Source organism: Branchiostoma belcheri, unplaced genomic scaffold (assembly GCF_001625305.1).
Source record: "Branchiostoma belcheri isolate BF01 breed outbred unplaced genomic scaffold, Haploidv18h27 scaffold18, whole genome shotgun sequence".
NCBI lineage: Eukaryota > Metazoa > Chordata > Leptocardii > Amphioxiformes > Branchiostomatidae > Branchiostoma > Branchiostoma belcheri.
Genome location: NW_017803268.1, coordinates 3,327,100 through 3,345,428, shown reverse-complemented (window position 1 = coordinate 3,345,428; position 18,329 = coordinate 3,327,100). Strand labels below are relative to the sequence as shown.

The following is an 18,329-nucleotide window of genomic DNA, read 5'->3' as shown; positions in this document are numbered from 1 at the left end:
ATGGTTGTCTCACCATCTGAAACGATTGTGGTTTTCTGTTGACAAATTGGACGAAAGACACAGAATTAGACAATTATTAAATTCAGAATGTCAAAATACCAGAAAATAAGCGGCAGAGACAACCACCTTCAAACAAGATAATGATCATGAATATTTGGTCTTACACTGTTACACATAAATGATGTTTCGACCAGTTCTACAATCGTACTGTCTTGATGCTAATTTTTTTTTATTTATTTAGAGATTAGTCGTAACAACAAACTGGTTTTGAAGAGACATAAATTCAAAGTTTAGCCGCCCCCCTCCCAGCCAGCTTCCATGTAGATCTCTCGTTAGTCCAAGTAGTCCTCATCATTAGTCAAGAGCCGAAGCCGGTTGGCATAAGACAAGTCGTCACTCCCAGCTGTTATTTGGTCTATCAATTAACCTTGGCCTTTTCACCAATACTGCTTCAATGGTGGCATCCTTGCCATCCTTTTTGCAGACAACTTGATATTTCACGCGATTTACTAAAGAAAATTCAGAGGGTTTGAACTTCAGATGTCACATCGAAAATTTTATGGCCTTATATCTGAGCGTTCGATAAAAAAACCAAAAGGTCGTTGGGTTTTTGATAGGGTCAGGAAACTGGAAATTACATTTTTATAGGTCTTATGATGTTAACTGACATATCGCAACACTACCGCAAAATAACCAACGCAGGTCCTTATACACAAGGCACTCTTTGATTCGATCATTTACGTCGTTAAAACTACTGATAAAATGCAGTAGACCAGAAAACCACTCTACGTCCTGTGGTCGTATTAACTCTTGACATGACGGTGATCGTGACCTTTGATGACCTTTACATTCCTGGTTGTAATGGTTCCGTATGTCGCCCCCTCCCCACCGAGAATCGCCCCCCTCCCCACAGAGATTCACCCAATTTCTCTTATTTCAACCGTCTGATTTATTTGCTTTCCACCAGCTGGCTGCACGCGACTGAGAGGGGGGAGAAAGCAAGTTCTTTTTTTAACAAATCTTTATTCAACATAACAAAAGAGCGTACAAACAGACAAACGATATAGCATAAGAGTACACACACACTGAATCACATAAAAACATTCTACCCAGTCGATATATTTGCTACATCCCCCCCATTTTTTGTAATGACTGATCATATTGTTTTGTTTTCGTGCGATGCTTTCTTCTGTGGCTTTAAAATTATTTACAAAGGATTCAAAACTATACAATGAAATGGTTGCGGAATGACGATTCCGTGAAAATATACACCTTTCCCAGTAATATTATAAGATTGCATATAATTGGTACTGCTTCTTTTACCCTTTTCTTCGTCTTCCTCTTCTTTCATACTGTTTATTATATAGCCCAATAGAAAATTATCAGCAGCTGCACATGTATTTGTTACAAAACAAGTGACCAGTACGAAGGGAAAAGAAGGTAAGGGCACCAAGGAACATAAAAACTGATTCTGTGGGTGTAAAAGACAAGACAACTTTGGATGTTTGGTCAACATTGCATCAGAATTTTTTCCTGTCGCAGAACGATATTCTTTGAGACACAACATTTTGAAACTGTACACGGGATGTCATCCTTGCATACGCGAATACGACCTTAAACAAGACGTTTTTCAGAAGTACTGGGCACATGAACAGTACTGTTTTTTTTGTTATAGATAAGGATTTCAATCACCCCTGAACTTGCTGATCTTTGTGGCATCCTATTAAATTTAGTTTCTATAACATCAAGACTCCATTTTTAATGTTTGCCCCATAGCGGTTCCCTGGCAACAACTTGTGGTCTCCCGAGGTTCGTTAAAATTCAACCTTAGAGCCTCTGTAACGCTCTGGGGTCTCACAGAGTAGAACCAGCCACTAAAACTTGGCAGGTCAACATTTCAGCACGTCAGATTGTCTGATAATGAAAATGATATGAAGAGAGCGAGGGCTGCTTCACAAATATTATAGGGAGGGCTCAGATACTAGTTAGACACCTGGTAAGTGTGGCGTAATGGTTTAGAGTGTTTAGGTTCGAATCCCGAACGTGCCACGACGTTGTGCCCTTGGGAAAAGCACTAAATGCGACTTTCTTCGAGTGGAAATGAGCACCTTGCTTCGGTTAGGGACGTCCCTCGGAGTAAATGTAGTTCCGTAATTTTGGAGACTCAGAGCCACACCTTGAGCACTAAAGAACCCACCATGACCATACGTATCGAAAAGAGTAAGAGGGGTCCTTTCCATGGCCCAGTGTGATTGGTTCAAACCTTACAGTCCTATTTCCGCACTTAGGGTCGTATTGAGGTCAGTTGAGTTAGTGCCGAATGGCAGCCGCTTCAGACCCTTGCTATTCGGCCCCACCAAGCTCCTCACAATTCAGCTTTTAGCTGCAAGAAGAGAGTAGCTGGCCCGCCAATCCCCCCCCCCCTCAGGTCCTTCTAAAGTTTCTGCACCACCACTTGTTGCAGTCTCCTACGAAAATCGAAATTAGTCCCCAGGAATGCTCGGTATTTATGTGGGTAACAAAAGACAGGCTGGATGTCAACAGAAGGCACGGTCCTCCCGGAGTTAAATAGACTGGAACGCTGTGGTCTGTGGTCGGGTCATTAGGGCATCATCAATGACGTTATATAGACACGCTAATGTAGTTAGGATGGCCATGATTTATTGGTCTGTGAAAAGTGATACGTCAGATACTGTCTTTTTCTCATTTTTCTATCCAATCTTAGGGACTCCAATGGTAGAGGTTAGCCTGGGTACCAGGGTCTCTGCTGAAGGCTTCTCATTGACTCATTGACAAGCCTTGACTAGACTTTTGATCAGCCTCTGTTTAGCCTGGATGCCAGACACATATAGCACACGATGACCAACTTATCCAGCGTGCATGTTGGCCCTAAGAAGCAGAGGAACTGGTCTGTGTAGGCCCCTGCAACAGTCTGGTACCCAGGCTACACTCTACCATCTGTCTATTTCTCATTTTTCTGTACTATCGATCTGAGGGATTCCAATGGTAGAGGGTAGCCTGGGTACCAGACTGTTTCCAGGGCCTACAAGCTAGGCAGTTCGTCGGCTCCAGGGCCAACATGTACCCAAGAAAATTATACCACAACACGCTAGGCCCAGACTTCATATAGCGAGCGTTCCAGGATCAGGATCTACCGGAAACCTAAAATATCCGGGAAAGTTTGCGACAATTTCTCAGACGGAAACGAGGGATTTTGTGCGGTGTGAGAGGGGCTATGGTATAATTTTCTTGGGGCATGTTGGCCATGGAAAAAGTCTGGTACCCAGGCTACTGAATCAGATCCACACGTTGACTTTTAAGTCTGGGCCTAGCACGATATTTGTGTCTGAATTCCAGGCTAAGCAGAGTTCTGACTGGAAAGCAATGCAGATGTCTTGTTATGGCTTGTCAACGAGTCTGTGAAACCATCATCAGAGACTTGCCAACTTCCGCAACTGTGATTACGGTGTCTTTATAATTAGATATCCGCAGTAGTTTGCAGTCAGGCCACACCGACTTGATTTTATGGATGACATCCTCTGAAGACCCCTAAACTAGTGCGAGCGGGCGAATAAAAAAAATCCGGCCAAAAATAAAAATGCTACGAAACCACAGGAATACAAAGCTGGTATTGTGAATTTGCGGCAGTACTTTTTAGCGACGTATACGAGAATCCGGCACATGCTGGCTTTTTGTGGAATTTATGAATCGGCACTGTACGTATGTACCGAGTTCTTGAGCCGTGGAGCTTCGGTAGCCTGGGTGCCCGGCTCCGTATTGTCGCTAACTACCATGGACTACCCAGGCCTAGAGCCAGGCCAGAGCCTCGGTGGACGTGATCTTTTTTTTTTTTTTGAACAAGCGAAAATCAATGAGCGCGTGGATGTCATCCATAAAATTAAGTCGGCGTGGCCTGACATCACACTGTAAAAATACATGTATGTCAACATTGTACTCTGTGACAGTGTGTACTCGCGCGAAATTGACTACAGCTAAATTCCTAAGAAGTGCGGCGGTGAGTGGCATCGCCCCGGTGTAACGATGTAGTCTACCGCCCACCAGCGTTCTCAGCACGGCGGTACAGTAAATTCTACAGGAAACGGTGGCATGGCTAAGGCTCAATCATAAATTATCCAAATTTTGCTTCACCCGATAGCCATAACCTAAAGTAACGAATACCACTCCAACTATAGTGTGCCTTGCTGAGAAAATTAGATTGATGTACTTGCAATATATCATTCAGTGGGTTTTCCTGTTCAAATATCTGCTTCTACTGCAACAATTTCAAAGTTTCCTCGGACTACAAAATTACGGACTCCCTCCCAAACGCATGCTTATCTCTCGAATCTTAAGCTTTCAAAATAAACATGGTCACGCCAATGTTTTGAAATAGTCATAGATCTGTCATATCACCTGGCCCAGTGCCTAGAAGATCCTAGAAGTGGACATTTGACTTTGCACTGTGCAATACCGTTAAAATCATCTTTAAAAAAATTAACAGCTCTCGGAGGCAAAAGTGCTGATGTTGACACATCGGCGCACCAAATCCGTATTGTGTTTTTGGCACACAGTTGGACAGATTAGCCTAAGAGGCTCGGTGGGCGTCACTCCACCGTACAGGTGGGGAAGTCGTGTAAAGTGTCTTTCCCAAAGGCACAACGGCGGGCCACGGTGAGTATCGAACCCGGGACCTGTTGGTTCCGAGTCCAACGCTCTAACCGTTGCGTCACCGACACCACGTTAAAACCATATTTACCGCCAAACGTATGACTTGAATATAGGAAGGAATGCGCCGCGCCTATGCTTTGGCATAGTCATATATCTGCTATATGACCTATCACAGTGCCTAGAAGATACTAGAAGTGGCCATTTAACTTTTCACTGTGCAATACCGTTAAAACCATCTTTTAAAAAAATTAACGGCTCTCGGTGGCAAATGTGCTGATGTCAACACATTGGCGCACCAAATCCGTAGTGTGTTTTTTGGCACACAGTTGGACAGATTAGCCTAAGATGCTCAGTGGGGAAGTCGTGTAAAGTGTCTTTCCCAAGGGCACAACGTCGGGCCACGGTGAGTATCGAACCCAGGACCTATTGGTTCCGAGTCCAACGCTCTAACCGTTGCGCCACCGAAACCATCTTTGCCCCCAAACGTATGACTTGAATGTGGGGAGGAATGCAGGGGTTACATCGCACGATAAGAGCCGGCTGGCTGTTTCCCCGCCACAAATGTGTTCTGGATTTCGTTCGTAGCCTGGAGCTCTGACTGGGTCAGTCGTTCTGACTACCCAGTACTACCCCACAGATAAGACATTTAATCTCGCACGGTTCACATTAGCACATGGCGACGTTTGACACGAAAGTATCACGTTTTGCCCTCACCCGACCGACTTTCTTTACCCGCCATAAAGACAAAAGTCATGGCTATCATGGGTAGGAGGGAGGGGGTGCCTGGGCATGAGCTTGAACCGTATGAAATCTTCCATTTTACTGGCTTTCTGTGGCAGTAAAGCCATGTTGATTTGATTATATGGATGGCATCCTCTGGAATCTCCAAAACTGATGCGAGCGTGCGAATAAAAAAAAGTTTGGCAAGAAAGGTGGCCTTCATTATGACATCTACGTGGTCATGAAGGTTGAACAAATGACTAAATACACAGAGTATGGCATGGCGAATGATATACTTCCAATTTTTATTTCTTCACAATTTATTCATTTTCCTTCGGAATTTATTTTGGCATTCTACGACATTAGTATCGTTTTTCAATATTGTTTGCAATGTACGACAAATTTTCGCGAGTTCAAATACTAGGGAAAAGTCTGCAATGCAAATCTTTGTTGCGTGCAGTATTTTTCATATCCATCAACCACGGACGTATCTCCAGAGCTGCCGGGTACTACGGGTGGAATGTGGCCAGGTAGTTGGCATGCTTTAACCTGCTCGCCATGTGTGGCGTTTCGTCGTTATCTCTGGGACTGATACAGTGGGGCAATGTCAGGCCACGAAAGGCTGCTATACTTTCAAATAGGAGGAAAAAGTGCCAGATAGAGGTTGACGTCTACCTGATGAGGAATGGTTTTATAGTAAGACAAAACAGACTCCATTTTAGGTGCCAGATAATATTTATGTTTAATATAAATATTTATGTTTACCGAAGGAAAACATATTGTTTTTGTTACGTTTCCTCTTCTTCTTCCGTTCCAAACACTGACCTCTGACCTGCAATGGCCAATGACCTGATTTGTTGACGTCTCTCACCATGGTAACTGGTGTTCACAGTTGGGTTACATCATGTTGCAATTTCATAACAAGAGGGATTTATACTCCTGTTCCTGTCTAATATATATATATATATATATATATATATATAGAGAGAGAGAGAGAGAGAGAGAGACCATATGCGAAGGTAAACATTATGCATTTGAGTCTTAATGCACCTGGTTCTCTTTCAAGTAACAGCTTTCAACATACGTTGTCAATTACGTTCCCTTTAGAAGTGCAATCAATGCCGTGTAAGTCTTCCAGGCAACTGAGTTTTACGATGCGTATCGATGTTACCAAAAGCAATTAGGCTGCAATTTACAAATCCAACGAGACAACAATTCGTAATCACATGCTCAAGACTATCTATCCTCTGAGATGTACCCTGTTTTTTTAAACAAATGTGACATGTGACGCAGTGTATCCTAATGCTTTCTGGTACTATTTAGTTGCCTGTTTACTCACAGGAGTGAGACATGTTTTTCCGAGGACGGTTTGGAATCAATGCGCGCGTGGACGTCATCCATAAAATCCATGTGGACTGACACTAATGTCAAAGATAGTAATTTATCTACTCGGTGCAAAGGTTAGTAAGTCACAAGTCCATGTTCGTATTCAGGTCAAGGTTTCCTCCTCCATAGGTCCATGTCTGAAGCTTCTTTCTATTAATATCACCTGTAGGTTATAAGGCTAAGGTTATAAGGCTATCTCTAAGTCATGGTCAGGTCAAGGCAATCAATGTACAACATCGCCAAAATATTCCCAAGTCGTACGTCCTAGAATCCGGAGCTACAAATCGTCGTATCCCGGCTTATGTGAAGGTTGGTGATAAAATTAGCAGACAAGGGTGAAGTTATGAGTCTGGCCTCATGGTGCATCTTTATCAGGTCAAGGATTGTCTGTACGGTATGGGAATAGCACATAGCCATAGCCAAATATGGCTTCCCCAACACTGCCGAAGTATAGGAGCAAGGTCGGATGCGATTGGCTGGTGTTCGGCGAGGTCGGCTACTGTTTGGGTGTGGATGGAATGTTCGGCCCAGGCCTGGTTACTTCATGCACCTTCGATAAGCACGACTTGTGAAATTTACGAGTATGGAGCATATCAGTCAGTTAACCTGATCAATATTCTTTTATTTCTGCATACTACCTGCTCTGGTGCAGGTTAAGACTAGTCCGAGAAACTGATAACGAGAAATTTCTGGCGTACCACAGGGATGTATTTCTGGGCCACTTTTGTTTTGGGTGAATTTATTTGTCTAATCTTATAGTTGACCATCGTTGACTGGTGTTCACAGTTGGTCAACAGTGTTCTGGGCGTGTTCGAGTTTCAAATTTGACTCAATTCGCTTCGATCCCTATATAAATGTGGACTTCTTTCGACTCCAAGCCAACCTTGGTTGATGGTCGGGGAAGGTTCTGAATATGTGGCAGAACGTTCTGAATATGGTGCGTTAAACTAGCTTCATGATATAGTGTGAAATATTTTTGTACCCACTCATGATCAGGAGAAGGCAATGGTGTCTGTAGCTCCACTGTTTGCCGCATCAGTCAAGAAGAACCACACCATTTATTGTGACATGTGGAACTCTGCGGTCAAGGTCTTGAACAGTGATGAACTCCTCTTCTAACGGCCCCTGACACAGAGGCTAGAGAGGAATTGTAGGTCGAATTGAAACGACTACTCAAGGTCCTCACCTGTGATGAATCTTCGGATTCCGAGGTGGCTGTCAATGTCTTGAAGTCTTGAATCTTGAATGACCACATTACTGCATGCGTATGTAAGAAATCTACGTGTACGTGGCAATGGCATGGGTTCATGCCAATATGTTATCGAAACTATTTGGCCCTCTCAACACATTAACATGCCAAGCACTGTACACATTTTATGATATATCATTTGCATGTACATGTAATAACAGTACTTGCCTCACTGGCAGTCCGGCACTAGAGAAAGTAACTTAATCGTCTATGAGTCGTCTCGGTGATTTTTTCCCAAGAACTTTGTCCAATAGCATGCATCGTACATGTATCATGCATGGGCAGCTTTTGGAAAGACACTACACGAAGTCTTATCAGTTACAAGATGTCACTACAGGTGTCAGCAATGCCCTGGCACTGTCGTGCCTCTTGGCACTAGGGTAGGTGTTGATGTCTTCTATCAGGCAACCGTCTGATAGAACTGCCAATCATTCACGTGCTGTACCGGTGATGGCAACCGTCTGAAGGAATGGCCAATCACTCTCGTACCTTGCCGATGGTTGCTGGCTTGTTGCCTGTAAATGTAAGTATACTAGCTTGCTGCAGGTCTCAGTTTCATGAACGTTAAACCTTTGTCTCAACGTTATCAGTCAATGCCATTATGCTGGCACTGTTGACAATGCCCATTGGCACAAGAGTCATGGTTAGTAGAAACTAGAAAGCAGTACTGGCCCCAAGGCGACGCACAGGCAAATGTTTGAACGGGCCAAGGATAACATAGAGGCTTATATGCAACAAGAACGTTTTCCGGTCGGATTCGCATGGTGTTCTGGCCTAGAGGGGTCTTTCAATTTCACGTTTGTGGTGAAGGTGGGAGAAAGGGAGAAACCAACTGATGAACAAATCGAAAAACTAGGTTTTTGTTGTCACCCAATAGTAGAGGCCTTTGTTTCGAGGCCAATGCGTTGTCCACGACTCAACGACACTAACAGAATCATCTGGAACTGCAGTTGACCTGAAATTGCACCATTTTCTAGGAATATTAATTAATTCATGCCGTAGAGTTTCAAATAACGTGTGTTACAATAGATCTCTTCTATTCTAATGTAACTTTTTTTTGTCCTTGACGAATCCCCTTTGCACTTCTATGGCCCTTTTCCACTAGGATAGGATTGTATGGATTGAGCCGAATAGAGTTGGATTGAAGCCGGATCAAAGGCAAAGCGAATTTATTCGACTCGATCCGGACAATTTTATCGTAGTGGGTAAAGGACCATAGAAGTATAAAGGAGATTCGTGTCAATGCCGATCTGAACTTTGCAACCCATGGCACTGCGGTCTGCCTGTCCCCCGGCTGTGGTGTCATCTGTCCTGTTTGGTTTGATTTGTTGTTACAAGAACATAATCCGGCAGGAGAGTTACCTCACAGCGGACAGGGAGACCCCAGACACCCACAAATCACGTCCTCCTACGCTTCTGTGTAAGATGTGTTGTGAATCAGACACCGTTTCTCATCTATGGAATAATTAATCAAACATTGGAAGAGAATCTGATCTCTGTAAGTAGGTCGGGTTGTTATTTAGAAGATCACCAAAAAAATGCATTTCTACTAAGATCACAAACCCCACTAATTATGCAGAATGTGGGACTATTCATTATCCACTGCCTTCAAAGAAGAAGTCGAACCCTATAATAGCTAGCGTAGTAGTAGAAGTAGAAGTTTTTTTTTCAGACAGTTGTTACCTGTCTCCTGTTACTGTATTGCAATGAGTATTATACTTGATTGTAAAGGCAATTAGCCTTCGGGCATGATTTTACAAATAAATTTTCAATATTATGAAAGCATCTTTGACGACAGGTAGATTTTGAAATTGTGGTATTGAATGGCCGAGTGGTTAGATAGGCCAGCGGACACGAGATTAGGAGGTCATGGGTTCGATCCTCACTCCACCCTGGTGTGAAATTGGTACCTCACTTCGGTTGAGGAGGTGAACCGAGAGGGATGGGCTTTGTATTTGATTACCGTGCTCTAGACACTGCGTCTAGCAGCCGGCAGAGAGGAAAAAGGCACAGTGTCCTTTACTTTAGTATCGAAGTCATGTTGTAGTTTTCAATGGGTGCATTTGGGGACAAGCTAAGGAAATAACGACACTGGCAACTAGTGTCTGTATATAGCCATGATATTTTAAATACTTCAGACAAGCGTTAGTCTGTGTAGGATATTTGTCGCCCCCTTTGCCACGTACAAGGCACAAGGTCGCCGTTTCATGTCTTCCTCTGGTTTCCTTGAGCTTAACGTCTTGAGACGTCTCCCCAATGTAAGGAGATATCCGTGTGTCCACCAGTCGTGACCCTGAGGCCGAACAGGCTTGACCTTCGGCGATCCCCGTAGCTAGAGGTCCCCGGATGGATCACCATGGTGATTCGAAGTGACGGCCATCTTGGAATGAGTACGAACCCTTGTACTCAAGCCAATAGGTGTTGGCGGCAGGTCATAAATTGTTGTCACGAAGTAATGTCAATCTTTCTTTATGGCAATCAAGTACAAGTACAAGGTAGAGCGGCTTTGGAGATTTAAAATTGTTGTAGTCTATGTAGAGAAGGGTATGCCAGGTTGGATTTGCTTTCGTACTAGTTTACCGGGTCATGCTGATTTAGTTTTATGGATGGCATCCATACGCGCGTTGATTTTTGCTTGAAAGAAAAAAGATGTTCAAACCTTCGTGCCAATAGTATCTTGCGACAACAGGGAGCCGGCGGTAACTACGGAGGGTGGCGCACAGACTACAGAGGCTCCGCAGAACTCCAGAAATCAGTACAGTGCCGACTCATAAATGTCGCAAAAGGCCAGCATGTGCCGGCTTGTCGTAAAAGTCGTTATGTACTACCTCAACTCGCAATACCAGCTTTGTAGTCCTGTGGTTTAGCAGTGTTTTGCCGGATTTCATTTAATTTGCTATTTCGCATTAGTTTTGGGGTCTCCAGAGGATGTCATCCATAAAATTAAGGCAATGTGGCCCTACGTGTAGTGGGGAGGGGGGCGGTGTAGCGGACGGATAATTTATACTCCTGTGTACAATACGCGTGCGTACAGCTGTCATTCAATCTGACTTAGTACGCGAACATAAACAAATCCAGAAGCCTGATGGAGGACCTCTGTGGCCCCCAGACGGCTCAGCTGAACTGTCGGATGTAGGTACTCCTCAATGTCACATTTCTAAAGAGTTTCAGTGGTGTAGCCTTGGCGTGCTCGGTAACCTCTACTGAACTGTGCGGGTGAAAACGTGTTTTGAGGCACAGACACAGTTCTTGCTTTTGTTCCCTTTGACTTATGACGTGAGAAGTGCGGGAGAGTGATGGTATAACTGGTCGAAATAGAGCTCGTTTTTCCTGTCAAAAATGGCTCGAAAATGATGTTCTCCGATTTGGTAGTAGTCTTCCAAGCAGCTGATGACGAAAAAAATTACTAGAATGATTCTGGATTAAGAGACCATTTGACTTATGATGTGAGAAGTGAGGGAGAGTGTGGATATAACCGGTCAAAATAGAGCTTGCTTTCTCTGGTCAAAAATGGCTCGAAAATGCCCCTCTTTGATTTGATAGTAGTCCTCCACGCAGTTAAGAATGTAAAGTTCACCAGAAATGTGATCTGGCTTAGAAAATGAGACCCTAACAGGGTTTACTACTTGGGATAATCCTACTTTAAGCCCACAATTAAGCGTAATTTTCTTACTTCCGTCTGGATCTTAGTCAAAGTAGGCCATGTTCTAATTCCTTCCCGAAGCCCTGTTGTTCATTCATTAACATCCCCTAAGTTACAGGGGTATTTAGGTTATAGCTACCTTGAGGGTTAGTGGTTTTTGGTTCCACCTCAGAATTGATATCAGACGGTAGCATGGACTCAGAAAAGTTTGAATCCTGCCATGTCACCGATCTTGTGCCCTTGGGGGGAATAAGGCACTTTACAGGAATTTCATCACTTTACTCAGGTGAAAAAGAGTATGTCTGTTGTCCGTGCGTTTGTCTGCGTTGGTGAGAAAAAACTTGAGTGTGCCGTCACCATGTCTTGTAATAAATGTTTGAATAGAAAAAGAGTTTCGTCGTAGCCTTCCTGTAGCGTATTTTAGTTCTTTACATGATGTTTATCTGACGTTTTAGTCAGAAATTCATAAATAAGTTTGCAAAATTTAGTCTGTAAAATGTTCGAAAAAGATTTTAAGCAGAATTTGTTATCCTGTCTTATGTTACGTAACCAAAAGAAAAACACATTTAACAGCAGTAGCTCATTAACCTGGGCACGGGATGGAATGTTAGATCTCGTTCCCGGGAAGATATTGTTTGCAATTGTGTAGTACTACGTAATTTTACTATCAGAGGGATTGTTCATTAATAGCTGATTCTATTAAGGGGAGGGGTTGAAAGCAGAAGGGGGTAGCTGTCATCTTGATTGATCGTCCTAAGCCTATTCCAATAGCCACACAATCAAGAGTGTCCTGCGTAGCTCAACAATCACAACAACGGGTCACGATGCCTTTCAAAAAGGTCACCAGCAACAAAGTACAACAACAAAGGGCTGCCCTATATCTCCATTGGTCACCAGTCACAGCCTTTTCCTATATAAACTGGAGCGAAAAATCGTAACAAAAAGGAAAAGAAAGGGGAGGGCAGAATGGCCCAGAAGAAAATTGGTGTGTATCGGGCACCGAATGTGATGCTCGTTTTATTCACAAGTTGTTTTCATTTGCGTCAGACATTGAAGTATGGTTAACTGTATGTTCTGACCTTGGAACTTGAAAATGTGATGTAATAATCTTACAAAAGGTTTGACAAAACTACACCTTTTCCTTTAGTTGTTGTTCTTCTACTGCTACTTGTAACCATGATTAACTTTGTTCACTCGTTACCTGGACGATTCCCATGTTTTGTGTTTTGTGATGTAATTTTTATTTTATGTCCAGTGGTGACGTGAATATAAGCATGTAGCTTGAGGCGTCACCACTATGTATTGTATATTTGCATGTTGGAATAAATAAATAAAAAACATGATTTCCGTCACGGGTCATTTTATACGTGCTTTGTCAAACCACGAACCAGGGAGAAAGAAAAGAAAAGAAAGGGTCCTCAAAATGTGACTATTTTGTAGATCAATAGGTTCAAAAGAGCCTCCTATGTGGGTGAGGCATATTGCAGGATGTTTTCGTAATATTGTCTGTCTCTCTTTTTTGCAGACGACACACTAACAGATGAATATTATGGGTACGTCGGAGATTTACGTCATCACCTGCATGGTGATGACGTTGCTGCTTCACGAGGCGCATGCGCAGCAGGAGAACCTCAGCTCAGCGGTGACCAGACTAGACGCCCAGTTGAGGTCCATGGAGCGCCGCCTGCGGACACAGGTACGAACGGCAGGACCTTCGAATCTTTCCAATATTTTTTTGTCGGGAGCCGCAATGCCCCCTGCTTTGTGACCAGTATCACTTTTTTTTTCATATCGCGGTTTAGTGGCTGTCTCTTCCATAGTGCAGTAGGTGTTTCGTTTCGTCGCTGGGTGTCAGATACATCACCATATCAGTGAATGAATTTTAGCAAGCAGGCAATTCGCCTAAAACAGTTACTCTGGCAACTGGATATGATTTTGGAAGACCTCTAGTGTCACTGCCGAAAGGTAGTGGATGCCCTCTGAAACATCTGACCGTTTCCAAACTCATATCCAGTTGCTTGAGTAACTTGTTTTTGACGCATCTTATTACCTGGATGTCCAACCTTCACCGACGTATCAAGCAGATAATTCTTAACCGCACGTAACCGCTAATAAACTATTACAAAATATCAATTCTCGGTTAGAAAGAGCTCACGATATGGTTATGAAGACACTGTTACTGTATTGAGACTTGTTTGTCATTCCTTCTACAGGATGTCGTGCGAGACAACCAGAACAAGAAGCTTCTGGAACAGAACAGGCGTCAGACGGAAAAGTTACGCCTTCTGAACGGGCAACTGGACAAGCTCCAGGCTAAGGTCGTTGACGTCACCTCCGCTCTGGAAACGAGCAGACTAGACGCTTCCGATGCGCGCCAGAAAGCGCTGGAGCTGCAGACTAAAGCAGGGAGACAGGAGAGTACAATCATGGACCTGAACATGAGGGTACAGGCGCTAGAGGGCGCTAAAATAGCGTACGAGAGCACGCTGTCGAGCCTGCAACGCAAGGTGGACTCGCTAGAGGCCGTAGCCGTGAACAGGCCAACCTCTGGGGTAGATCTCGGAAGGGACGAGGACGAGGAATCAATCGTCGATGAGGATTCGCTCTTCGACTATGATTCCATCTTTGTCGCTCAAGAGCCAGACTCGAAAAAGAAAAAGCTGAGCAATAAGGCCATACAAAAGTTACTACGCAATCACACGATAGAAATAACAAGGTTAATGCGGCGACATACGGCAGCTTCAAAGACTGTCAGTGGTCTTGAAGATGATGTCAAAAAGAATGTCCTGGCCATATCAGACCTGAAGCTCAAGGACAAGGCGCTAGAGGGCACTCTTTCACGGACGACGTCTCAGATCCTGGAGTTCTCTTCACAAAGAACTGTCTTTGGGGCGACCGTGTCGTCCATAAGGAGCGAGGTGTCTAGTGTCAGGTAAACTGCACATCTCTAACGTTACTATCATTTTATTTCTTCCAAGCAACGAATGACCATATTTGTCTAAAGTTAAAACTTTTGATCCAACACAAAAAATTATCTCACCTAGAGCTTTCGAGCAGTCACTCTGGTCTTCCTCACTAGACTGACCCAGTGAGGCTTGTCACGTGGCTTAAAGCTCTAGGTAAGAGAAGTTTTTGTGCTGGATCAACCTTTTAAACTTTAAACATGTATTAAAAATTTTAACATGAACTTTCATGACAGCAATAACCATATTGTTGCAATGTTAAAGAGTAATTGGGCGATATATGAACTTGCATCGGAGAATATCTGGTCCATGGAAAGGGTATAGTTATCATTTCCATATCGCACTGATTTCCATGTAGGAAGAGAATGGACGAGACAGCGAACAAAGTGTCGAACGCTACAGCGTGGATCGCCACCATGGACACCAAAACAAAACGCCTGGGCAACAGTCTGTCAAGCCTGATGAGCGACTATAGGTAAGCTGCGGAAGCTACAGGAAAGCATTGAGAACTGTGAAGCCAATTTTTATCATAAGTGAATACTATTATTTTTTTCTATGATTGTACATCATTTAGTATATTCAGCTACACGGTTCAAATTGCACAGGAGTTTGACCGAAACTTATGGTCCCTAGACCCCCTACACTTTATAGCAGACACACATGATTTGTCAGCAATTTGATTTGTAAAATTTGAACTGAGCCGTCCTGTTGTTTGCGCAGTTAAGTCATAGTCTTTTTGAAACATACTGAAAGTAGTATTTCAGCCGTACTAGGAACATACTAACTGGACTTGAACTGATATTAACTCTGTTGTAGGAGGTACTTCGGATCCCAAAGCTCGGGAGAGAAGACAATAGGAGAGATCGTCAGGGACTTGAAGGGTGAGGATGAAAAACTGATGGAAGGAATCAAGTCAAATGACGTGAGTATATCACACATCACACTATTAGTCGACTTTGTACTTCTTCTTGAATAGCCACCTTATAGTGTACGTACACCTTAGCTTATTGTTTATAGGATTGGTTACTTCATGTATTGATATTGTTGTCCGTAGGTTGGACTATTGGATCTGGAGAACCGTATGGAGAACATTGAATCACGTATTGGCAGAACGCCCTGGCCCATTGATACACCCTCCCAGAACGCAGTATCATCAGAAAAGGTAAAGATGTGTTTCACATTTTTTAGCCGTTTCTTGGCGACTCTATGTAATTTACGTTCAGTATTAATTTCGCAAGAAAAAGATTTCTTAACATTTCGTTTTAAAAACTAATTTCTGTTTTAAAACTGGGCCCTCTGAGCCTGCGCGAATTAGTGACCTTTGATCTGATCACGCCTTTACCGCCGTGTCACGTGACAGTTCACAGAGCTGCGGCGAGATTTGACGAGACTTGAGGCAGACCTGCAGAGGGCAGTGGGCGAGGTGCGGGGGGCTATGACCATGCTCAGTGCGCATGTGCAGGAAACATCGTACCTTCCACGCAAGGTAATATCTTCTTTGTTTTAGTTATCCAAGTGCATGACGACTAATTTTCAGTGAAACATTAACAAAAAAAAGCTGCTAGCTTAGTATTTTTTTCTCTTTTTACTAGCTGCATGTGTTTTAACTGTTTATCATGACTTAAGAAAAGGAATCGCCGAAGATAGTAAGCGTATAGCATCAACATGATTAATACGCTTAAATTTTTCAACTAACCCTTCGGTTGTGGAGTGATTGGTCATTAATTATCCTGATGAAGGCGACAGTGGTCGCTGAAAATTTGATCCATGTAAATTGTGTGTTGGAATAAAGTTTAACGTTTTACTATAACCCTTCGGTCTTCTTTAAGTAATATGACCCACTATCCCCTGACACTTGGCTTTCCTGATGTTATGATGTTTTTTAATGTACAATGTACAATAAAGGTCTTCAATCATTTAATCAGTTACGTTGGTTTAACAGAAGTTTAATTGCCTCACCAACAGATCTCCAATATGGACCGTCTGCTGCAAGGACACGGGATCTTCATCAACTCTTTCCAGGCTCAGATAGACGACCTGAAATACGTCATCAAGGAGCAGAATCAGACGATATTTGAGGTGCAACTCGCGGTCAACGGACTTCAGGTACGAACAACAAAATTTACCCCAATACTGAATGACCTACAAAATTGTTATTCCATCAAGTGGATAAATTTTGAAAACTATATGTCGAGCGTTTTAAGTAGCATCCACTTTCAGTTACTGAAAAGCGGATGCTACTTGAAACGTTGAGTAATAGTATTATAGTCAGTTTGTCCTCTACATGTTCACAGCTGTAACTCACGATCCCTTTGCTTCAGTGATATGAAGTTGCTAGTTTAGATTATACACGTTGTTTTTTCTGAGCGCTGAACACAATAATTAGGTTGATAGAGTCTTACTAGATGGTACTGAAGTACATGTATAGAATTTATGGCAATACATATTTTTAAAAATCAACTGACAAAAAGGCAAATGTAGTGACCATATGGCATCCAATTTTCCGAAATTTGTTGAAAAATGTATGATCTTGTTCTTCTTGTCTGCTATTCTTCTTACATTCTGCTCTTGTTTTCAGGAGACCTTTGTGAGCTTGTTCCCAGAGTCTTCCGGTAAGAGTTCCCGCCAGCAGAAGCAGATGGACAGAATGGGAGACAAGCTGAAGGAGATGGGGGTGAACATGGAGCGGCTGACCGGTAGAGTGTCCGCCGTGCAGCAGATTGCTGCCAGTGTTGAGCCAATGAAGAACCAGGTATCAGTGTCATTTTTTATTTAAAATCAGCCAATGAAGAATGAGGTATCCGGGTCAGTTTAATCTAAAATCACCCAATGAAGAACCAGGTATCATGATCAGTTTTATTCAAAATCGACTAGCCTCAGGGTTGGACAAGTCCAATTGCCCACTTGCCCAAGTAAAAGTATTGTTCGGGCAAGTGCATATGCCCTTTTCCTTGCTTGATTGGGCAAGTGAATTTTTTGGATCCAAAGTATAGCCGCTACAGTGTTTGGAGCAAAATTACTTATCATTTTGCCATAATGATATTATATTAATGCCCAGAAAATCCATTACAAGTCTCAGACCACCTTATTTTGATAATTTAACATAAAGCATGTAACATTATAAACTCTAAAAGAAAATAATTTCCTTGCTGGTAGTAAAAATGCATATAAAAATGTTGTATACTTTGGGCAAGTGAAAAGTTGGTTCGGGCAAGTAGAAATGACCATTTACTTACCCGATTTGGCAAGTGGATTTTTGAAAACCTGTCCAACCCTGGGCCTGCCACATAAAGTATGTCGAAGTTTCACATGTTTCTGCAGACTGCACACTATAGCTACTTCTTGCGTGAACAAGGCTTGGCGATGAAGATCACCATCTAAAGTTTTCAATGTTATATTACTTAGAATGTATATACATTGTAGTTCTATAAGACTACGTGATACTTGTAACTTTCTTTCTAGATAAAGAACATCTCTTCCTTCATGACGAACTTCACTGGAACAGCTCAGAAGTTGGAACTGGTCAGTGTCAGGGTCACGACATTGGAGGATCAAGGTCCGGAGTTCCAAGCATTGAAGGACAAAGTAAGTTATTATTTCTGGACAAGCTCAATCTGTGTTATTTTCTACAATTTTCTGTACTTCACACTGTATATGATACGATGTACAATTTAAAAAAAACGGCTTTGATCGGAGTTTT

The 18,329-nt window shown here is 42.9% G+C and overlaps 1 protein-coding gene across 1 annotated transcript in view; it reads left to right on the top strand.

The window, feature by feature from the left end:
* Positions 1 to 18,329, top strand: part of LOC109467327 — a 40,197-nt gene that overhangs the window by 10,239 nt on the left and 11,629 nt on the right. Inside the window, exons 2-10 of the mRNA XM_019765272.1 lie at positions 13,192 to 13,362; positions 13,880 to 14,598; positions 14,988 to 15,104; positions 15,446 to 15,551; positions 15,684 to 15,791; positions 15,990 to 16,115; positions 16,595 to 16,735; positions 17,208 to 17,381; positions 18,092 to 18,214. Coding sequence (XP_019620831.1) covers positions 13,207 to 13,362; positions 13,880 to 14,598; positions 14,988 to 15,104; positions 15,446 to 15,551; positions 15,684 to 15,791; positions 15,990 to 16,115; positions 16,595 to 16,735; positions 17,208 to 17,381; positions 18,092 to 18,214 — 1,770 coding nt within the window. The 5' untranslated portion in view covers positions 13,192 to 13,206. The remainder of the gene's footprint in view (positions 1 to 13,191; positions 13,363 to 13,879; positions 14,599 to 14,987; positions 15,105 to 15,445; positions 15,552 to 15,683; positions 15,792 to 15,989; positions 16,116 to 16,594; positions 16,736 to 17,207; positions 17,382 to 18,091; positions 18,215 to 18,329) is intronic.